The following is a 21,535-nucleotide window of genomic DNA, read 5'->3' on the forward strand; positions in this document are numbered from 1 at the left end:
TGTTTTCTTGAGTCCTAATTAATTTTTACCTTGTTCTTTCTTAAGAAAAGTGTTCAGGAAAACAGAAGCAGCTGCATTTCATGTGGAGTTTTATGTAGTCAGTGTTGTTGTTTAGTTTTCCTTTTGTTTTCCGATTTATTTTTCCAATAGCTTTTTGTGTCTATGTAGCTAAAGTAGACTGAATAATCAGATCAAGGGAAAAGTATTTTCACATTTTTCCTTTTAGTTACCTATACAGAGAGTTCGGGTACTCTGAAATAAATCAGACATGCATAAGAACACACCAATCTGGTTTCAGTTGAGTTCATTTCGCTCTGGCTGTAATGTTGATAAGTGTGATTAATGTAGTCGGAGTGCTTAAATTGCTGTAATCTGCCTCCATGTGACTGCACCTCAGTGTTTTGATAATTTATGTAAACACTGTCTCCTTTCTCAAGCTGCTTATTGTTTCTGTTTTTGCGACATTCGTTTCCATTTAAAGCCTCTTTGGCATGAGTCTGAGTGAGTCGAAGTTGAGGCAGATGAGTGATTTCAGTCTGTAGTTTATTAGTTGTGCTCCTTTAGTCCTGAACATTAACGACTTCATTTAGACCACATTTGATCCAAGCTATTTAATCCTTATTACTCAATTTATGTTTCATACAAACAACTTAAAATGCACAACTGGCAAAACCAAAGTTAGTAATTCCCTAAATGTTAGAGGGCACAAAATGGGATTTTAGCACTGATTGAAAAGGTTGATTGAGAAGTTTTTCAACCAATTTCAAACACCTCAAATTTTTTATTGCTAAGAATGTGTAAAAGGGGTTTTTCAGTTATGAGAAAAAGAAGGATATTTTTACTTATCCATAATTTCGTATCAGATAAAATGTTGTGATTTCATTGCATGTCTATCTTAAAAGGCTGTTTGCTGATTTCTGGACGTTTTAATGGGTCACGTTTAACATGCAGTATATAAAGATGACCAAAATAGGTTTTTGTCCCAGGTGGACTGTATATAAATTTTTTTCTCATCTTAATTGATTGCAGATATTTTGTCTGCATCTCTGACTGTCTAAAAAAAAACTTTAAAACCAAATTTGGTCAGATTCATTCCAAGACATTTTTTAACAATTACTATGATGACCTTTTAATCCCAAACCGCCTCAGAAAAATAATCTGCAGTAACAAGTTTTATTTTTATTGATGACTTTATTTGTTCTTTCTTCAAAATTACGATATTTCTCTTTATATGTTGCAGTTTTTTCTCAAATGTTTGAACTATTCTCGTTTTCTTAAAATCACTAATTTGACTCCTTCCTTACTCTTTTTCCTTTCCCATAAAATCCTCTTTGTTTTATCTTCAACAGTTAATGTGAAAAATTATTAAACAGATAAAAAATCACGGTAAATAACTGCATTAATATAGATGGCATAATCTTTATAGATTGTAACAAAAAGCTGCTTTGCATTGTGGGGTTTGTGTTTTTGGTGCGGCATGTTTTGCCTGATAGCAGGAGATCAAAAAGTTTATAATGAGGCTGAGGAATCCCTGACTATCTTCCGAGCCCTGTTCCTGCTGTGGCTCTGGGGTACTCTATTGATCCCCTCACTATCCTCTGCACGGCCTTCTTGTTTACCGTGTTCCTTGTGCTTCTACTGCACCATCTAACCAGCTTCTGTTTTATTTCTGCCTCATCAGATCTACCTGTTGGCCCCAAAGAGCGCTCTGGGACGTTTCATTAAGAAGCCCTTCATCAAGTTTATCTGTCACACAGCCTCCTACCTGACCTTCCTCTTCCTCCTCCTGCTGGCTTCGCAGCACATTGCCCGCACCAACCTGCACATGCAGGGACCCCCACCCACCATTGTGGAGTGGATGATTCTTCCATGGGTGCTGGGTAAGTTCAGAATCTTTCCGTACATTAACATTATATAAAAGTTAACTCGGAAAAAATGATTGGTCTTTATGGTAAAAAGACAACGTTGCTCTCATCTAAACATGAGATTGTGGCTAAAAAAACTAACTCTATACAGAGATGTCAGTTGATGTGTAAATGTGCTTGAAAGGGGGTTAGGGTAATTGAAATGAACTAACCGGGCCTGAGTTTATGTTTAGGTTAACAGAACAGTTGGCTGAAAAAGTCCAGTTTTCTACATATTTTTCTATGCTGTATAAAGGAACTGGCCAACCCTAAATCGACATAGAAAGGGTGCCCATGGATTTGAAGTGTTTTGAGGCTAGGTTCTTTGTTTTAACAGCCTGTCCCATAAACACAAATATTTTCCGTTTTTCAGTTGCATTTAGGTGTAATGAAGGTAACACTGTTCGACAGACGGGATTTTATTAAGAGCTATTTTCTGGAAACAGGCGTGCAGCAAATGATCAGCTGAATGATTTTTGCCCTGCTTCTTAAAGATTTTTTGATATTGTTCGTCTGGATTAGAAAGGTTTTATTTTAGGTTTGATTCTTCTTTTTGTCCTCCACCTCTTCACTTTCCACAATTTTGTTAAGGAACTCTTCACAACATGGTCCAGTACAGGAACTCAACTGAAAACGAGTGAAAAGCTGACAAAATCCAGGAAAATAACCTTTGACAGACCTTCAGAAACCTGGAGAAGTATTGCTCAGGACCCTTCTCTAAAACTTTAACTGTTTGTTTTTATCATTTTTTGGGGTTAAAAACACGTAGGACTAGGTTTTTTTGTGTCTGCTTGCGAACATAAAGGTTGACACTCGAGTTCAGTCATATATTGTCTTTTACTGAGGCCTTCTATTGGATCTCATTTATATAACTATAAACAAACCTTTTAGTAACTAAAAAAAAAGAACTATTAGCAACCTTCTAGCTTTGGATTTATATTGAAAGCACACAACCACAATTTCACACAGTTAAATATGATTATGTTGTAAAACAAATCTGAGTTATCAAAGCAGGTACAGATTGGTGCACTGGTTGGTTGGTAAAAAAAACGTCTGTTGGGAGACCAACAAAATGAGGTATGGAATGTAGAAAAATTGTGGTTTGGTTGAAAATAAAATTAGTTTTTGGTATCTAAAAACTATAAAAAGAAAAACTGTTTTGGAGAAGAGTTTCTGTGCAAACCCTATCTCTTGGATTTCTTTCTTATTATGGTAGAAATGCGGAATTTTTTGTAAAGGAAGACAGAGAAGTTTATTGTTCTTCCTTAATTTAACCTATCAACATCTTGCAATGTACTGACAACATAAAATCCACTACATTTTATTTCCCATCCATTCGCTTTAATAAACGTCTCAAAGTTGTTGTAATAAGAATAGATGTTAGGGATGCATTTGCATCAACATTTAAATGATTCATACACAAACAAGCCGCCAAACTGTCTCCTCTCAATGAAACAATGAGTCAAAAAACATCTTAGGTTACTTTTTGCACTTGATCGCTAATCATCTAGAGATATCAGCCGGCTTAAGTGCTCCCGGATTTGTGTGGTTGGACGCCTGCGAGCATGTAGGGGAGGTGGTGAGTGGGTGCAAGTGGGTAGGTGTGAAAAATGAATGATTACATCTCCGTCTTCTTTCTCTCTTAGAGCTGACACCAATCATTTCTAAATCTTGATTGTAATCATTCTACAAAATATAAAACCATCTGTTCTCCTGTGTCATTTCATATGCTTGCTACTGCTTTAGAAACTGTTTTAGACTAAAAGTGATATGTTAAATTATTAAAAACTTGGTGATGAAAAATTTAAGGCTGATGTTGAATCTGTAGTTTTCTGTGGCACTAGTGGCCTTTATTAATTAGTAGCTGGATGGGAAGAAGGGTAAAACTAAGGGGACGACATGCAGCATGCAGTAGATTTGTTGTAGGATTAAATGAAACAGTTTTGGACTTACATAGAAAATGTGCAATTGGAAAGACACATTTTAGTCTAAGTACCAATCAGTGTTTCCATCATTGTAGCCAGTAGTGGATAAAACTAGTTGGGTTTCTTGTTGGACTTTGATATTTGGTTTATTTGGGTTTTATGTAGCAATCATAGAAAATTTAGGGCTTGACTAAATTACCCAAAATAGTTTCTAACAAAAAATGTTTCCCTTGATTTAAAAAATATCTCCATCTAACTAAAATGCAGAGATTTTGGAGCTAAAATAGACATGCTAGACAAGTAAGTGGTGATAATAATATCAATAAAGCTTAATTTTAGCTATTGCTTGCATTATTATGTACCTCCGTGTTGGGAACATGGTTTAAATGATTTGGGATTTTTACCGTGTTTCTTAGACACCACCAGGGACTGTAGAGTATGTCGATTTGAGTCCTTCTTGGCGTATTGTACATCCAAACCACTGATGCTGTAGATCACAGGGATCAGAAGACTTTTTTTATTCTGCTGATTAAAAAGAAGCAGATAAGCCTTCAAGTTTCTGTCATGTTGGTACCAACCATTCTTGAAATGCTTTGTTATGGAGTGCTTTACATAGTATCTTCAGCTGCTTGCTCATTTTCTGATGTGGCAGTCATCCAAAACTATAAAAACAATGGCTATTGATTCTCCTAAAGTAACTGAATATTGTGTGTTACTGGCTATTGGTTCTCATTTCCTTTCAACACTAATACTTTTAATCTAAATACTTAATTTTCAGCACACAGCTCAGGGTTAATAGTGACTTTGAGTGCACAAATAGGGCTGTGCATCATCGACTAACCAAAATTAAGGACATTTGTAAAAATAATTGCTTTTTTCAGCAAAATACCATGAGAATATGGTTAAGAGGTTAAAATGCTACTGAAAAAAGAAAATGTCCAAGTTAGTGTTGACAGGACTTTTATGAACGGTTAGTGATACTGAAAATTTTCGTGAAAATTTATTTGTCTTCAATTGATTAGCTAGCTAATGCTAATGACTGCCGTACTTCATGAGCCCCATTGTGGTTCATAAAATCCATAAAACCTATTTGAAAGATCGTTTCCTGTCGCATGTCTCAAAGATCTCCATAACAGCTTTTTATTAACTTTAAGAAAACATAAAACAAATATGAACACATCTTTGTGCTTTGCTGTAATTTCAGATTATGGAGCCAAGATGAGCTGTGAAACAGCAGGTTCTTAAAATAAACCTTTTCACAGTGACGTATTGCATTTGTTTCCTTGCTGCATGTAATAAAAGTGAGCGGTCATGTGGCATACGAGCAGATTAATGTAGCCCATGAAGAAATTTACCTTTTTAAGTTGTCATAAAAAGCCTGTTTGTATTTAAAACACTAAATGTTTTGTGTGCAAAATGACAGTACTGATGAATATTTTGCAGCTTAATATGGGTTTACTTGTAAGACACTTGAAAACCTTTTGGTCTGGTATAAGTATAGCTGCTGAAATATTTAGATGTGCACGTCAAACTAGTCTGAAAATTCGGGTCAGAGAAAAAACACTGAGCAGATGTGTCAGAGAGGCCAACTGATGTGCACAAACTCACCAGAGGGATTGATATCAGCCTTAAGGGTTAAACCAAGCTAACCAAGGCCACTTGTCTTATTGCGACCTTAAAATCTGTTTATTCCAGGGAGGAAATGTCTTCTGAATAATTTAAAATAAAGCTTGACTTGATCTAAAGTCAGTCAGACAAAATGCCACTCCCTGCTTAATGGCCTGTGTCTTCTGAAAGAAAAACATATTAAATGTGTCCTTACGAACAACATGCAATGTCTGTATGTGTGTGTGTGTGTGTGTTTCAGGGTTCATCTGGGCAGAGATCAAAGAGATGTGGGACGGAGGATTCACCGAGTACATACATGACTGGTGGAACCTGATGGACTTTGCTATGAACTCCCTCTACCTGGCCACCATATCTCTGAAGATAGTGGCTTATGTTAAGGTAAAGACGTCTGCTTTTGAAATAGTGATAGATATACAAATTACTAGGTCATTAATGTTTAAAGATCTTGAAGTGCAATAAAACTGAAAGATTGTGACTGCCTGTTTAATTAGGCAGTGATGGAACAACAAGCAGCTGGCAAACACAAATGTCTGCAATTGGTCTGTCTGCTCAGTAAAAGGAGGGATGAAGTATTTCACCATTACCAGAACGACAGAGCTGTGTTTATCTGTTGGTCCACTGATTAATAGCTTATTGAAATGGAAATTAAAACCACAACAATGACATGTGACGTGAGAAAACAGCACTAATAGTTTGCAGACTCACCTTCAGCTTTTGAAAACTATTGAATACAAATTTAGTCAAAATTAGGACACTCATGATTGATCATAAAAGCTGTGACATTAAGTTAATTTGTTTTCATGTTTATTAGATGCTAAATGTGTACAGTTTTCAAGTAAACAATATTCTTGTTGAAAACTGGCAAGTCAATCATCCTAATATAGCATTTTATCAAACTGACAAATCTTGATGTTCAAGTTGTTTTAGGAAATTTGAAAAATGAGGAAAAATAAATTTGCTATTAATTATGCATACCGCTGAGTAGTTAGTAGAATAACTATGATATTACCATGTGGGCTCAGGAACATCTCAGAAAACCATTGTCAGTAAACACAGTTCGACATTAGATCTACAACAGCCATATATCAACAATACCCAGAAACACCGCCGGCTTCTCTGGACCTGAGCTCCTCTGGACCTGAACTCATCTGGACCAGAGCTCCTCTGAGATGGACTGCTGCAACGTATAAAAGGGCCGAAGAGGAAAAGGACTATCTGGATTGTTATCAGCGTAAAGTCCAAAAGTCAGGATCTGTGATGTTATGGTGGTGTGTTAGTGCCCATGGCATCATGGGTAACTGACACATCTGTGAAGGCACCATTAATGCTGAAAGCTACATGCCATATACAATGCCAGCCACATTCTGCACGTGTTACAACAGCGAGAAAAGAGAGCAGGTACTATACGGGTCTGCAGTCCAGACCTGTCTCCTATTGAAAATATGTGGCTCATTATGAAGCACAAAATACGACAGCAGAGACCCCAGACTGTTGAGAAACTGAAGTTGTACATCAAGTAAAAATGGGAAAGAATTCCACCTACAAGGCTTCAACAATTAGTCCTCAGTTCCCAAATGCTTATTGAGTGTAAAAATGAAAGGTGATGTAGCACAGTGGTGAATATGACTCCGCCCCAGCTTTTTAGGAACGTGTTGCAAGCATCAAATTCAAAATAAGTGAATGGTTGAACATGATTTCCAAATTATTGTGTTCTTTTTTTTATTGACATTTTACACAATGTCCCAACTTTATTGGAATTAGGGTTGTAAAAGACTATTGAAAACATTCAGTTTTCATTGTTTTTCATGGGAACCAACAGGCATGCACTTAAACTGACCATTGCGACAGCCTTTCTTTCATGTGACGTCATGCCCTAGTTGCTGCCTAGTGGCTGGTTCTTCCCTCAGACAGCAGGGCAGCACATGTAGCGCTGCTGCTGCTGCTGCTGTTTACAAGATTTCAAAGCTCAAGTTTAGCTTTATGGACAACATGTAAAGAAATCTCCCTCATACTGTCCAAGTCGGGACAAATGGTGCATCGTGTGCAAAGCAGGTATTTGTGTTTCTGTAAATGACAAAGGTGCCATAGATCTCATAGGTCACATGGGCACAGAAAAATATAAAAAAGGCTGTGCAAGGTAACAGTTCATCTATTAAGGGTTACTGTGCACCAGGTACAACATCTTTAATCCAGTACTACTCCACTAAGTAGCTGTTAGTTTGGCTTCAAGTTAGCTTGACTCATCCATGAGATTTTGTCCGGATTTTCCAAACTGAGATCACTAAGAGTGGAGTCTACTGCAGGTAAGGTGCTGACTCTTCATAATTACCCCTGACAGACCCACTTAAAAGGTCTGAACTATGTATTTAATTAAAAGAAAATTATGTAACAAAGCACACACACATTCACACAAACACCAGACGGCTGGGCCATCTGCAACAGCTGTGAGTCACTGATGGTGGCGGGTGGCCCACCTACACAGGTCCCGCACTCTCATGCATCATAATTACATGCATACAGATACATTTAAAACACACATATACCTGCTTTGACATGCCAGCGCAGTTCAATTCAATTCAGTTTATTTATATAGCGCCAATTCACAACACATGTCGTCTCAAGGCACTTCACAAAAGTCAGGTACATACATTCCAATTAATCCTAACCATTGAACAGTGCAGTCAGATTCAGTTATTTATTCAAATTGGATAAAAGGTTTTTCTGTCTAAGGAAACCCAGCAGATTGCATCCAGTCAGAGACTTGCAGCATTCACTCCTCCCGGATGAGCATGTAGAGACAGTGGACAGTCACTGGCGTTGTCTTTGCAGCAATCCCTCATACTGAGCATGCATGTAGCGACAGTGGAGAGGAAAAACTCCCTTTTAACAGGAAGAAACCTCCAGCAGAACCAGGCTCAGTGTGACCGGCCATCTGCCACGACCGACTGGGGGTTTGAGAGAACAGAGCAGAGACACAAAAAGAACACAGAAGCACTGATCCAGGAGTCCTTTCTATGGGAAGGAAAAGTAAATGTTAATGGATGTAGCTCCTTTAGTCGTTTCACCTAGAAAGAAAGAACAGATAAACTCTGAGCCAGTTTTCAAGAAATGGAACAATCAGATCTCTGATGTATGATGGAGCTACATCATTAAGGGCTTTATATGTGAGGAGGAGAATTTTAAATTATATTCTGGATTTAACAGGGAGCCAATGAAGGGAAGCTGAAATATGATCTTTCTTTTTAATTTTCATCAGAATTCTTGCTGCAGCATTTTGAATCAGCTAAAGGCTTTTAACTGCATTTTGTGGACATTCTGATAGTAAAGAATTACAATAGTCCAGCCTTGAAGTAACAAATGCATGGACTAGTTTTTCAGCGTCACTCCTGGATAGGATATTTCTAATTTTGGCAATGTTCCGGAGGTCAAAGAAGGAAATCCTAGAAACCTGTTTAATATGGGATTTAAATGACATGTCCTGGTCAAAAATAACACCAAGGGTTTTTACTTTATTACCGGAGGTCAATTTAATGCCATCCAGGTTAAGTGATTGACTAAGCAGTTTCTTTTTTTAAAGACTTCGGTCCAAAGACGACAACTTCTGTCTTGTCTGAATTTAGAAGCAAAAAATGTAAAGTCATCCAAGTTTTTATGTCTTCAAGACATGCTTGTAGTCTATCTAACTGGTTGGACTCATCAGGATTTATGAATAAGTAAAGCTGAGTATCATCAGCGTAACAGTGAAAATTGATTCTATGCTGCTTGATAATTTTACCTATTGGAAGCATATATATAGTAAAGAGAATTGGCCTAAGTACTGAACCCTGTGGTACTCCACAATTAACCCTGGAGTTTAAAGATGATTTATCATTTACATGAACAAACTTGAATCTGTCAGACAGATAAGATTTAAACCAGCCTAGCGCTGTTCCCCTGATCCCTACAGCATATTCCAGCCTTTCTAAGAGAATATTATGATCGACTGGATCAAATGCAGCACTGAGATCTAACAGAACCAGTACAGACACAAGTCGATTATCTGAGGGCGAGACACTCTCTTAATAGGGTAATGGGTGGGTAGCAGTACCGAAACTGCAGAGAGGAGTGTTAAACTACAACCCTGCTTCCTGGTCTGAAAGCACACAAAGAGATAGCAGCTGGAAATTGTATTTTACATTTGTATTTTTAATTCTTTCTTAAAATATTCATCACCACGGAAAATCGCCTGGAGACGTTGAGAGATTTTGCTCTATCATTATGTGTGTACGTATGATAGACACAGACTTGATGCATCGGAGAAAAGGTCCAACAGACCATAAATTAATGAATGCGCATCTGTGGTCATGTTTTCTGTTTCCGGTTGTGCACTCATGTATGTTTGAAAGGACGGAGAACGATAATTGAGGAAGAGGTAACAAGACCCCAGTCGTGTGAATGCCTTATGGTTGAATTTAGAGTTAGGAGGAAGCAAGGCATGAGAAAACCCAGCGAGGAAGAAAAAATGAAAGCAGCAAAAGAAGAATCAGAAAGAATGAATACAGGGAAGATGCCTTATAAGAGAGGATGAGGAAGGTGTGGAAGCATGGGAGGTGTAACAGAGTTGAGGAAAGTTGGTTGAAGATGATGTTGCAGCATATTTGAACATGTTTCTGTTTTGTATTGAAATCTGTAGAAATGCAAGAAATAATCTTTATAAGATAAACTCTGGATTCATTTGTTTTTATTTCTCCTCCTCCCACTCCCCTCATCTCTTCCTTCCCTTCCATCCCTCCTTCCAGTATAACTCTTCTCGTCCAAGGGAGGAGTGGGAGATGTGGCACCCGACGCTCATCGCCGAGGCTCTGTTTGCCATCGCCAACATCTTCAGCTCGCTCAGGCTCATCTCCCTCTTCACAGCCAACTCCCACCTCGGTCCTCTGCAGATCTCTCTGGGGAGGATGCTGCTGGACATCCTCAAGTTTCTCTTCATTTATTGTCTGGTGAGGCATCATCAAGACTCTGCACGTGGAACATAAAACTCATTAGTTTTTTTAATGACTTCCTGCTAATCTTTGCTAACTTTCCTATTTCCATTAAAATTTCTCAGTTGTCACTCTAACACCCATTAAATAGACCTAATGGTGACAATGGACCTAATGGACTTTCATCTCAGTCAGACCTGCTTTGAGATCATTGTATCCTATTAATATTCAAACAACAGAATAAAAGCTCTAAATGTGGTTTCCCATCAGCAAAGCAGCAACATGCAAATTAAACTGTTCCGGTTACCTCTTTTGAGGAAGATGAAGGTATGCAAGGGTTGTGTATCCTGAAACGTTGATTTTTCAGCTAAAGGATGTTGCAGGCCTGCCTAATGACGGTTAGGGCATATACATTTTCTCTCAAGGGGGCTCCTGACCTAAAACACAGTCCACATGTGGATTGCTTTGTCTCCCTGTGGTCTCCAAAACAATCATAGTGGGCCTGAGGCTCCAAGTCTACGTCACTGCAGCTTTACACAGCACAACATGTGTTGCTTTTGTTCTGTTTGAGATCAAAGCTTTGTTTAAAAAGTGCCAGGAGGGATGCAAGGTCAGTCCTGGTACCAAAACACAAACTCATTATAACAAAGAAATCTGATGTGTTTGAGATGTTCTGATTTTTATTTTTCCTTTAATAATTTAAGAAGAAATTAAATATGTTTTTTTATATGCAGGTTCTGTTGGCATTTGCTAATGGACTCAACCAACTGTACTTCTACTATGAGACCAAGGCATCAGAAGAACCAAACAACTGCAAGGGCATCCGCTGTGAAAGGCAGAACAACGCCTTCTCCACGTGAGTACAGTCCTAAACACATACTGTGAAAGTACACACTGGTAGTGTATGCTTGCATCATTCACAGCTTCTACAAAACGATCATCTAGTTTCATAGTGAAAATTTTTTTTGTTTAATTATGGGATAGAAAGTGTGAACTATGACATGCTGCTCAAATGCATTTATAGTGTTTTTAATCAGCCTTATTTAAGTGTGACAGTCACTTATATTTTATGTAAAGCTACAGTTGAATAAATTAATAATATTCAGATATCAGATCTTTCCACCTTTTGACATCACCATACCATACCAACTTTATTTATAAAGCACTTTAAACACCCACAGGACCAAAGTGCTATACACAATCATAAAATACAATACAGTCATAAAGTAGAGAAGGTGAAATATAAAAGCAGTAATAAAATAATTAAAACAAAGTCAAACATCTCAGATTGTGCCAAAAGCCAAAGAAAAGTTCTTAAGAAGGGTTTTAAAAACAGCAAGTGAAGAGTCCTGTCTTATGCCCAAAGGAAGGTCATTCCATAGCTTTGGAGCTGCTACAGAAAAAGCATGGTCCCCTCTGAGCTTGCGCTTTGTCGTTGGCACTCTCATAAATAACTGGTCAGCTGACTTGAGGGAACAAAAGGGTGTGTAAAGATGTAACAGCTCAGACAGATAGGGAGGGGCAAGGCTATTAAGAGCTCTAAAAGCAAATAAAAGGATTTTAAAATGAATCCTAAAATGCACTGGCAACCAGTGTAAAGAAGCTAAAACTAGGGATATATGGTCAAATTCCGTGTACCCGATAAAAGACTTAAGACCAGCATCCATCTTGACCCCTAAATTTGTAATGACCGGCCTGACATACTGGACCAAGGAGCCAACATCGGTCAGGAAATCTTCACTGGATCTGCCAAAAAACATTACATCTGTCTTATCTTCATTAAGTTTTAAGAAGTTTAGTGCCATCCAGGCCTTCAAATCTTCCAGACATAAAAACAAACCCTGAAGAGAGTTGGAGTCTGCATTCTTTAGCGGTACATAAATCTGTGTGTCATCCGCATAGCAATGAAAAGCATTCCCATATTTCCTAAAAATAGAGCCAAGAGGAAGGGGGTACAACAAGAAAAGGAGAGGGCCTAGAATCAAGCCCTGTGGGACACCACACGACAGTGGAGCAGAGGAGGACATATGGCCATCCAGACATACAGAAAAAGTACGCTTGACCGAATAAGATTTAAACCAATCCAAAGCTACATGACCAATGACTGTTCCAAACGGGAAAGTAAAATTCTGTGGTCAACTGTGTCAAAAGCAGCTGATAAATCTAACAGCACCAGGACAACACAGTCACCAGAGTCAGTTACTAAAAATATATCATTAAAAGCTTTTAGAAGAGCTAACTCTGAGCTATGAAATGTTTTAAAACTGGACTGAAAAACCTCTAAAAGGTAGTCCATTAGCTGATTATAGACTGCCTACTCAAGAATTGCTTCTTATCAACGGATTGACGAATAAATTAGAGAATAATCTCTTCTTAGAACTTTTTGTTCTTCATCTGGAAGAAAAATGTTTCTGTCACCTTGTTAAATTTATAAATTGGTGATCAGCAGATTGCTTCCTGATTACTTTCCTTGAATGAGTTAAAAAATCTATGTTTCTATTGATTCTGCATGTCTTTTTGTTGCTGACCTGTGCTGCTTTTCAAACATTCAGCTCTTTGCAGAGGTATGTGGTTTCCAGAGGTGGATAGAGTGGCCAGAAATTGTACTCAAGTTGGAGTACTTCAATGTAATTTTTACTCAAGTAGAAGTAAAATGTAGTCATCCCAGAAATTCCTTGAAAAGTATATGGTAAAAAAGTTATTCAAGCACCAAGTAACTGATCATAAAATCTGATTTACTTTGTGAACATTGTGTAATCAGACAGATAGAAGATATAAAGCTATGTGCAAATTCAGGTATTTTAAAGAATAAAATAAAATAAAAATTACAAATAAATATGAAGAAGAAGAAAACACATTTCCAAATAGATTTTTTACAACATTAAGCTTTTGACACCAATACATCAAGCGAGTAATGTTGGAACAGTGCAAACTACTTCCAGTCACTGAAAATATTCACTATATTGACTGTAGTTGTATTTTATTTTATTCATATTTTATGTATCAATGTACTTGTTTTCATTGCAAGTATAGAGCTGCTGTCTAGCCAGGTTCCTCTTGAAAAAGAGATTTTATTCTCAATGAGATTTTTTATCTGGTTTAATAAATGTTAAAGAAAACAAATATATTAATTTCACCTCCAAATGGCACAACGGCATCAGCAGATAGAAAATAGCATTAGAACAATAATAAGGCTGGTGTAGAAACAAACTGCTCTGAGTGGGTTGTTCTTTCAGCGAATGGCATGATTTAGAGTCTGTATACTCCAATTTATGATTATTCGTTTACTGAATTAGTTAACAATATTCAATTAATCACGATTAATTGTTTTAGCCATAGTTTAGTCAAAGCATATTTGCTCTTCATTCAGTGAAGTAACTCCAGTGCAGAAACAAGGAATCACTAACATTTTTAGTGATATTGTAACATTCCTTGGCAGTAAAACTGCTTCCTCTTGCTGACTTTATATATATCATTCAATCCATTGCAGTGGTTCTTAAAAAGGTGCTCCTGGGGTGGTGATAAGCAGGCTCCCTCTAGTGGGACACATGGTGCATTTTATTTGTACTAAAAGTAGGAATTTTCAGACTCCACATTGGAAAAATCTACTAGAATGCCACCTGAAGTCAGAATGGGAGTTTTTTGGTTTTGCTCTGCAAAGCTTTCCTCTCCTTCATACCAATCTTAGACCATCGCACAGAGCAGGTCATATAACAGACAGCAAGTCAGTATAATTCATCTTTTATTGTGAACGATATTGTAAAGCATAGAAAACACTTAGATTTTTGTAACAAATTGACTGTGGCTTTTCAGTATTAAATAAAAGTGATTCATTCATGTGATACATTACTGTTTTCAAGTTTATAATACAGCGAAACCATGAAACCAGTTATGTGGACAGCAGAAACAGGCAGCTGTGAGAGGAAAGCAGATCTGGCTATCATGAACACCGTGATTGTGTAGGCACTAGTGGTCTTTATTTTTCTGATTTCTTTGAAAGTGAGCTGACAGGAAATGGGGTGGAGAGAGGGGCAAGACATCCAGCACACCTGAACAGGCCGGGACTTGAACTGTCCACAACCCCAGCTCCCCATTTCCTTTGGATTGGATAGGACAGCCCCATAGCATTATAATCCTGTTATCTTACACAGTGTCACTGCTAGAATGAATAAAGCAATTCATTTTCGGAGCGGTAGATTACATTTTCTCATACTGAGCAGTCAAATTGAATCTTACAAAAAATGCATGACTTACCTTTCTGTCAAATAAATGAGAAAAAATGATTCTTGCATAAGCAGACTGAAACGACCTGGTGCTTTTTCTCCTGTCTTTCTTTTCTGACAACTTTGTCTGCAGAAGGCAATTTTTTTATGGTTCTTTTCTTTTTTTTTTTTGCAAGCCATGCACAACAAAAATGCTTTGTTTTTTTAACTGGCTGCAGAAAACAGGGTGACAAAGATGTCTGGCTGACACTTAGGTTTTTATCAACTGCATCATACATAAGAATCAATGCTGTTTATGTAAAAGTATTAATAATTGTCAGGTTTTAGCAACAACACACTTCTAGCATTATTTAGGTACAAAAGAAGGAAATTTAAAGGGGATCAAATCAAAATGCTTCCTTTTAAAACATGTCGTTATAAATATCTGAATATCTTTACTTTTTTTGTAGTTTGATGTTAAAATAGAAACAAAAAACCTAAACGTTGCCTGTGGTATCTTTATTTTAAGTTTCTAGGAAGATACCAGAATAATACTGCTTTTTAAATGCAAAAAAACATCTAGTTTCTTTTTAGTAAGTGTCATAATCCACATGTTTGTGTATGTGTTTGGATTCTTAGTTGTTTTCTATTTAGTGTGTCTCTCCATGTTAATCCCTTCATTGGTTCTGAGTTTCTCAGTTCTTGTGTCCTGTTCTGTGAGTTTTGGTTTAGTCTCTTATGCTGGTGTTGGTCTGTAGCTTTGGGTTAAATCCTCTTTGTTTCCATTCATTTTCTCCTGTGCCCGTTATTCATCCTTCCCTCAGCTAACTGCTTAGATTCTCCCCCAGCTGCTCTTCATTCTGTTGATTGTACCCACCTGGTTTCCATCTTACTCATCATGTCCTGTTGCCATTTGGGTTCTCCTAAACATCCTCCATGAAAGTCAGTGCAGACATAACGTCAGGCAGCAGTATTTTAATGATCAACCTAAACAGCAGAGTATATGTGTCTCTGATGGAGCTCCAGTCCTTTCAGTTTGACTCTCACAGACCTGTTCTAAGCCTCGATTTACCAGGTAATGACGACAAAATGATGATTTGGTGTCAACCTGAAGCTCAGATGTGAGTCCTGGTTCTTACTGCAGCGCTACAACACGGGCTGGAAGCAGAGTATCGCTGCTGAAGGAGGCAGAGGCGGAGTCAGTGGGCTGAATTCAGATGAGGAAAGTGGTTTGTTTTGGATAATAGCGGTATTGATCCGTTATCGATTCCATTACAGTAAAACATGCAGTACAAAGGCTGTGAGGTGAGCAGATGCTAAAACAACAGGTCCCACTCTCAGCCTTGTAGGAAAAGTGAATTTCTAGAAAAATGTAATCATCACTACATTATTATTTTGCTTCTGCACAAGATGAATGTTGCATTTGTTCTGCTAAACCTAAACAAGGAAGTCCATCTAACGTTGTCCAAGCATTCCTAATAGAGTGACCTGTGCATGGATTGGACTGATGGGTTTCAGTGAATCATATCTGTTAAAACTTTGCTCTGCCCTAAAATATGCTTCTCTAAAAGTTAGAAAAGGTAAACTTTACTGTCCTCTCCACACAACACTGCAGGCCAAGTCGGTGTCAAGTTTGCTTGCGTAAATTGCATACCAAGCTGTTAACACCTCCATTTAATCCTCAAAGTGCACACAAAGGACAATTTGCCCCTCAGACTTTGAACAACAAAGGCTGCATGCCCACATTTAACTGAGGCACCAGAGATTTAGGGGAGAATCTTCTAGGCTGAATGTGATTACAGCCAGTATGAAAAGTGTCCAATTCTCAAAGAGCAGCGCTGTTTGTTGGCACGCCGTTAGGGTTAAATGTATACCATCTCCTGGAAGCTGCTGGACACTTTTATAAACGGGAAGAAAGATGAATTTGTTACCTTGCTTTAGGGCTGGCTTTAAAAAAGGAGCAGATAAAAATCGTCCTCTCTGACTACCTGGAATCATCAGAAAAAGGTTTTCTAATTTAGAAATAGTACCAACATTTTGCATAAAATCCTTTTGCTCCTGTTGTGATTTACAATACACCATAAATAAATTACCTCCAAATAACATCATAAGCTAAGAGCTGAACCCACTGTGTCTTATGGGAATGTTTCCTGAAACAGTTTTTCAAAGTACTGTCAGAAAATCACTTGTTAAACGTTTAGCCATTCCTTGCTACTATGTCTAAAAATTATAAAACATGTTTTTTTTTAGTTTGTTTTAGGAAGTATTTTTTGACACTTGTGTAAAGGTTGGGTTTACAATCTACATAAATGTTTCCATAGGTAAACTTCTGGCTACATTATCTGCTGCCAGTAAGTTTTTAACCTACTTCTTATTTAGTTGGGTATGAAATCATGAAATCAGATAGATGATCTCTAAACTCTGAAAACAGCTCTGTGTTGAGATCCACGTTCTGACAAAGGTCCTGACACAATTAGACGCAAGGATCTCGTAGCCCTCTCATAATGTATCCCTGGTACGTCAGCTCTGATTGGCTGCTGCTGGATCAGAAGCTGTAGGACAGAAATCAGCGTCACGCTGAAGCCAAATGAGCATGCAGAGTGCCGAGGAGACAGCTGAGATAACACATTATGCAAACGGACTGATTGCAGCCCCACAGGCAGCACAGTCTGTATCATTATTCATGAGTTTACAATGCAAGGATTATTTCCTCTGTCGGTGAGTGTGTTTGAAACATTTCCATCCTGCTCTTTCCGCTCTGTATTCACACACACTTATGATTTTGGAGTTATTTTCACAGGATCATTTCCTGTTTCTGCTCAGGTGTCTCCCCTCCCTCCTCCTCTCACTCATCTGTACTTCACACACTTATCACCTTTAATGTGTTAGATCATTTCACACAAACAGCATTCATACATGTGTGTGTCTCTCTCTTTTCTTGGCCTTCACACAAATCCTGTAAAAACTCTCATTTTCTTTCACACTCTGCACACCCCCGTCTATTTACTTTTACACAAAGCTCTCCTTCTCTCGGCTTTCCACAATTGAACCAAATGAAACATATCAGTCCTCACTGGTAAATGTTGAAAGAATTTTTTTTTGCTGATGATGATCGAAATGCAATTTCACCTGAGCAATACTGAGGCATATTATTCTGCACAAAATTGTTATACAGTTCCCTATTGAAGTGAATGGATTTGATAGAATGTTTTTATTAGTAATCTATGGTCTTAATCATAAATCGGATGTACAATGCGCTTGAAATCAGCGACTATAAATCCAACTTAAAATCAAAAATGTATTTAGAACTAGTTGTGAGTACGCCGTTGACTTTGTGGTTTGGTCATGTTTGTGGCTCATCTGCTCACTGTTTTTACATAAGGTTTGTGTTTCTTTACTGGATTTTGATATAGATTGGCATTTACCCCTTAGAAATATGAATGCAATATGCAGTGTGGGGCTGCGTCAAAGGGGGATGGAGCCAAATGTTTGTACCCCCAAGTTCACATTTGACCCCAACTGTGCAGAACTTCCATAACGCATGGGAGAAATAGTTATGATGTGAAACATGTTTTTTAAAAGGTGCTTTTTTTTTACCATTCTTTTAGATGTAGCTGTTTGTGTTTATTAATCTAAAATGATGTATTTTATTTGCATTAATTGTAATAAGTCAGGGCAGTTTGGTGGCGCAGCTGATAGCACTGTTGCCTTGCAGCAAGAATCTCACCCCAGGGTGTTTCTGCATGGACCAGATGAATTCGGTTTAAATCGAGGTCCTGATTTTAATGTCTACTTCACAAACATGTCCACCAGCAAATATTTGTAAATGTCTTTAAATGCACAGCAGCACTTTGGAAATTACAAATGTGTTTTATTGCTTGTTGTGAAACACCAAAAGGTTTTCTGCATGAACAAAATCATGACAAGCAGGTTAAGGCATTGCTTATAAAAAGAGACACAAATGAGGGAGTAACTCCTGAAAAACACAGTATTCAGGAGGATGTTTGGCTGCAGTTTTTAGCCCTCAGTCTGCTGGAAAAAACAGAAAATGGTAGTTGTTCATTCAAAAGATGAGGTCCATACGCTGGAGTGAATTAACCGCACGCTGTCGGTTTGCCGAGCGTAAACACACAAACGGGCTTTGTTTTCTGACACAGAAAAACTGAATGCAACACACACACTACGTCTCCTTCTCGGTTCACCTCCCACATAAACTGCAGACGTATAACAGTGAAATGACTGAGTGGCTGCGAGGATCAGCTGGAGCAGTTTATAACTCGGCTTAGTGGAGTGAGAGATGAGAAGAGAAGAGAGCAGAGAAAGAGGAGCCAGCTGGATGGGAGAAGAGGAAGAGAGGAGGAGGAACAAGGAAGAAGGGATGGTTTGGGGAAGAAAAAAGCAGCCTGTACAGTTAGAGTACAATTGTTTAATGGGGCCTTTTACGGTCCCAAAGATCATACAGTGCCATCTACATTTATGTCCACCCCTGGTAAAGATGCATGAAAGGCCTCTCTAATAATATAATCCATCTTATATTGTAGTAGCAAAATCTCACATTGAAAATTTTAGAAACGCAAACCCTAAATTATTGTGCATGTATTTAATGGAGGGGGGAAAATCCATTAGGTAATAACTTTAATTTTTGGAGCCTTTTAATAATTAATCCATGAGTTTCTGGTTCACTAATGCAACACAGTGGCCAGTTTCTATCAGCCACTGCCCACCAGGTTGAATGGGGAGCCTTTATCTGGCCACCACACACAGGGAGCAGGTGGGTAAACGAAGTGAAATAAATGTCCAAAGCTGACGGTTAGAGAACTGCAGCAAAAAGTGCCATGTTTGGGTCCCCGAGTCTCCATAACAACTGTTTGCTGTTGTTTGTTTTAGAGATACGGCAGGAAAGGATACACAGAAAGATGTAGTGTGGAAAAGAGAACACATCACTCTGACTTGACTGAATGGTGTAAGAAGTCAATTTATTGGCTTCCAGTCATTACTCAAAGCAGCAGCTTCTAAAAAGAAAATCCATCCATCTCTCTCTGCCACATCCAGAGATCCACCTATATATATTTCTCAATTTAAATTAGCCAATCACATCATCCTTTCAGAGATGGAAAAGAAAAAGAAAGAATAATAACTTTCAGATAAATAATGCCAATATTAAAAGGAATTTTATCTGTAATGAAATATAAAGCAACTTGGTCATGTGTACACATACACAATTCATAAGTCATTTCATACTTCTTTTAATTACATAGATTTTCTACATATAGTCATCCAGTCAAACTCTTGCCAGCTCACATCCAATAAAAGAGCTGCATTTGAGGCAGGCTTCCTCCTTACCTGCAGTACAGGATGGCTGCAACACTCACATAGTGATGTTTGGCCCAAGTGACTTAAATACAACAACCAAACATTTTACTAGTACACTGGTGCACAATGGAAGGTTTATCACTCATTTTACAACATTTAAAAACCACAATACAGTAGTTGGGGCAGAACGAAAACCTTTTCATGCCCTACCATCACAAACGTAAATGTGTGGAGTCTGCTAAACTCCATTAGGACTTTAACTGGAAGCATGACCTTTGGTCAGATCAGCCTAAGGCTATGTTCACACTGACGTTTGCTATGATGATTTATTTTTGGTATGGTCTAAGGCTCTGAAGTGACCTGCATGCACAGAAGAAGAAGAAGTGACGTCACACGTGTGTTTCCTATTGTGTTCATCAACAGTGGCTACCATGCCTACTTCGTCCAGGGCTGGATTGTGGCTCAATGGGCAGAGCAGTTGTCTTGCGATTGGAAAATTGTGGGTTTGATTCCAGATTCCCGGGCTGCAACGTGTTAAATGTGCCCCTGGCCACGGTCAATCTGCATATCAATGTATAAATGTGTGTAAAAGAAAGGATGAATATGTTGCAACTTCAAATAGGTGAACTCCACCAGAAAACTGAAAATGAGTTGAAATGACCTAAAACATATGTCCAAATCAACACACAAATGATACAAAATTCACCTTTTCCCATGGCCATATTAGTCCACAGACCTAAATCATATAGAAAACCCCTGGGGTGAGCTGAAGAAAAGAGAACATCCAAGAGGACCCTGGATTCTGGATGATCTAGAGAGAAAGATCCCTCTCTTTTGTGAGATTGTAGAGAAAATTGCCACTGATGATTGTTTTCAAATCAGTTATTTCTCAACATAAACCTTTTTCCCCTATGCTACTGCTATAAATGATGAATTTATTTTAAGGCTTTCTACACATCTGTAACAGGGGTACCAATAAATGAGGCTGGCGCTATATGTCATGTAGTGTCTGGTGAAAGTGTGTATGAATGGCAGCCATGGGGTGAAGACAGGGAAACTGGCGAACAATTGAAATAAAGGGAATTTATAGAAGAAAATGAGATGTACAGAAAAGTGAGGGCGTTTGATCCCCTCCTCTTTTTTGTTTGTTTTTTCTCCTCATATTGGCGTCCTCCCATCTCTCTTATTTCATAACTGACACAATACCACGCTCGGCTGCTTCATCCGTTGTTGATTTCATTCCCTTTCTCCCTCCGTTTCTCTCTTCACTTGCACAACATTGAGCCTCTCACCTCTCTGACTTACCCTGCCACTCACAGAGACAAATTTTCCCTCCACACACACCAATGATGTTTCATGAGGAAAAACAGTGCACCGATTGATCAAACATCTTACCACACGCCACAATAAGAAGAGAATAAACACTGCATCCCTGAATATTTTATGCAGTATAAATATAGAAGCCTTCAGACAAACCCTCCCTGTCTTTGTCATTCTCTCGATGTAGTGTCGAGCGCTGCCAATTGTTGCTTCATCAACAATTCAGCAACCACCGCTTTAACAGTGACGGTCGCACAAAGAGACACGGGAAGGCAAACAGA

At 38.2% G+C, this 21,535-nt stretch overlaps 1 protein-coding gene across 1 annotated transcript in view; it reads left to right on the plus strand.

Annotated features, from left to right (window-relative positions):
- Positions 1-21,535, plus strand: part of trpc5a (transient receptor potential cation channel, subfamily C, member 5a) — a 175,289-nt gene that overhangs the window by 138,176 nt on the left and 15,578 nt on the right. The window contains exons 10-13 of the mRNA XM_047386544.1: positions 1,682-1,880; positions 5,697-5,836; positions 10,237-10,437; positions 11,154-11,275. Coding sequence (XP_047242500.1) covers positions 1,682-1,880; positions 5,697-5,836; positions 10,237-10,437; positions 11,154-11,275 — 662 coding nt within the window. The remainder of the gene's footprint in view (positions 1-1,681; positions 1,881-5,696; positions 5,837-10,236; positions 10,438-11,153; positions 11,276-21,535) is intronic.

The sequence above is a fragment of the Girardinichthys multiradiatus genome, chromosome 14 (genome assembly GCF_021462225.1).
Source record: "Girardinichthys multiradiatus isolate DD_20200921_A chromosome 14, DD_fGirMul_XY1, whole genome shotgun sequence".
NCBI lineage: Eukaryota > Metazoa > Chordata > Actinopteri > Cyprinodontiformes > Goodeidae > Girardinichthys > Girardinichthys multiradiatus.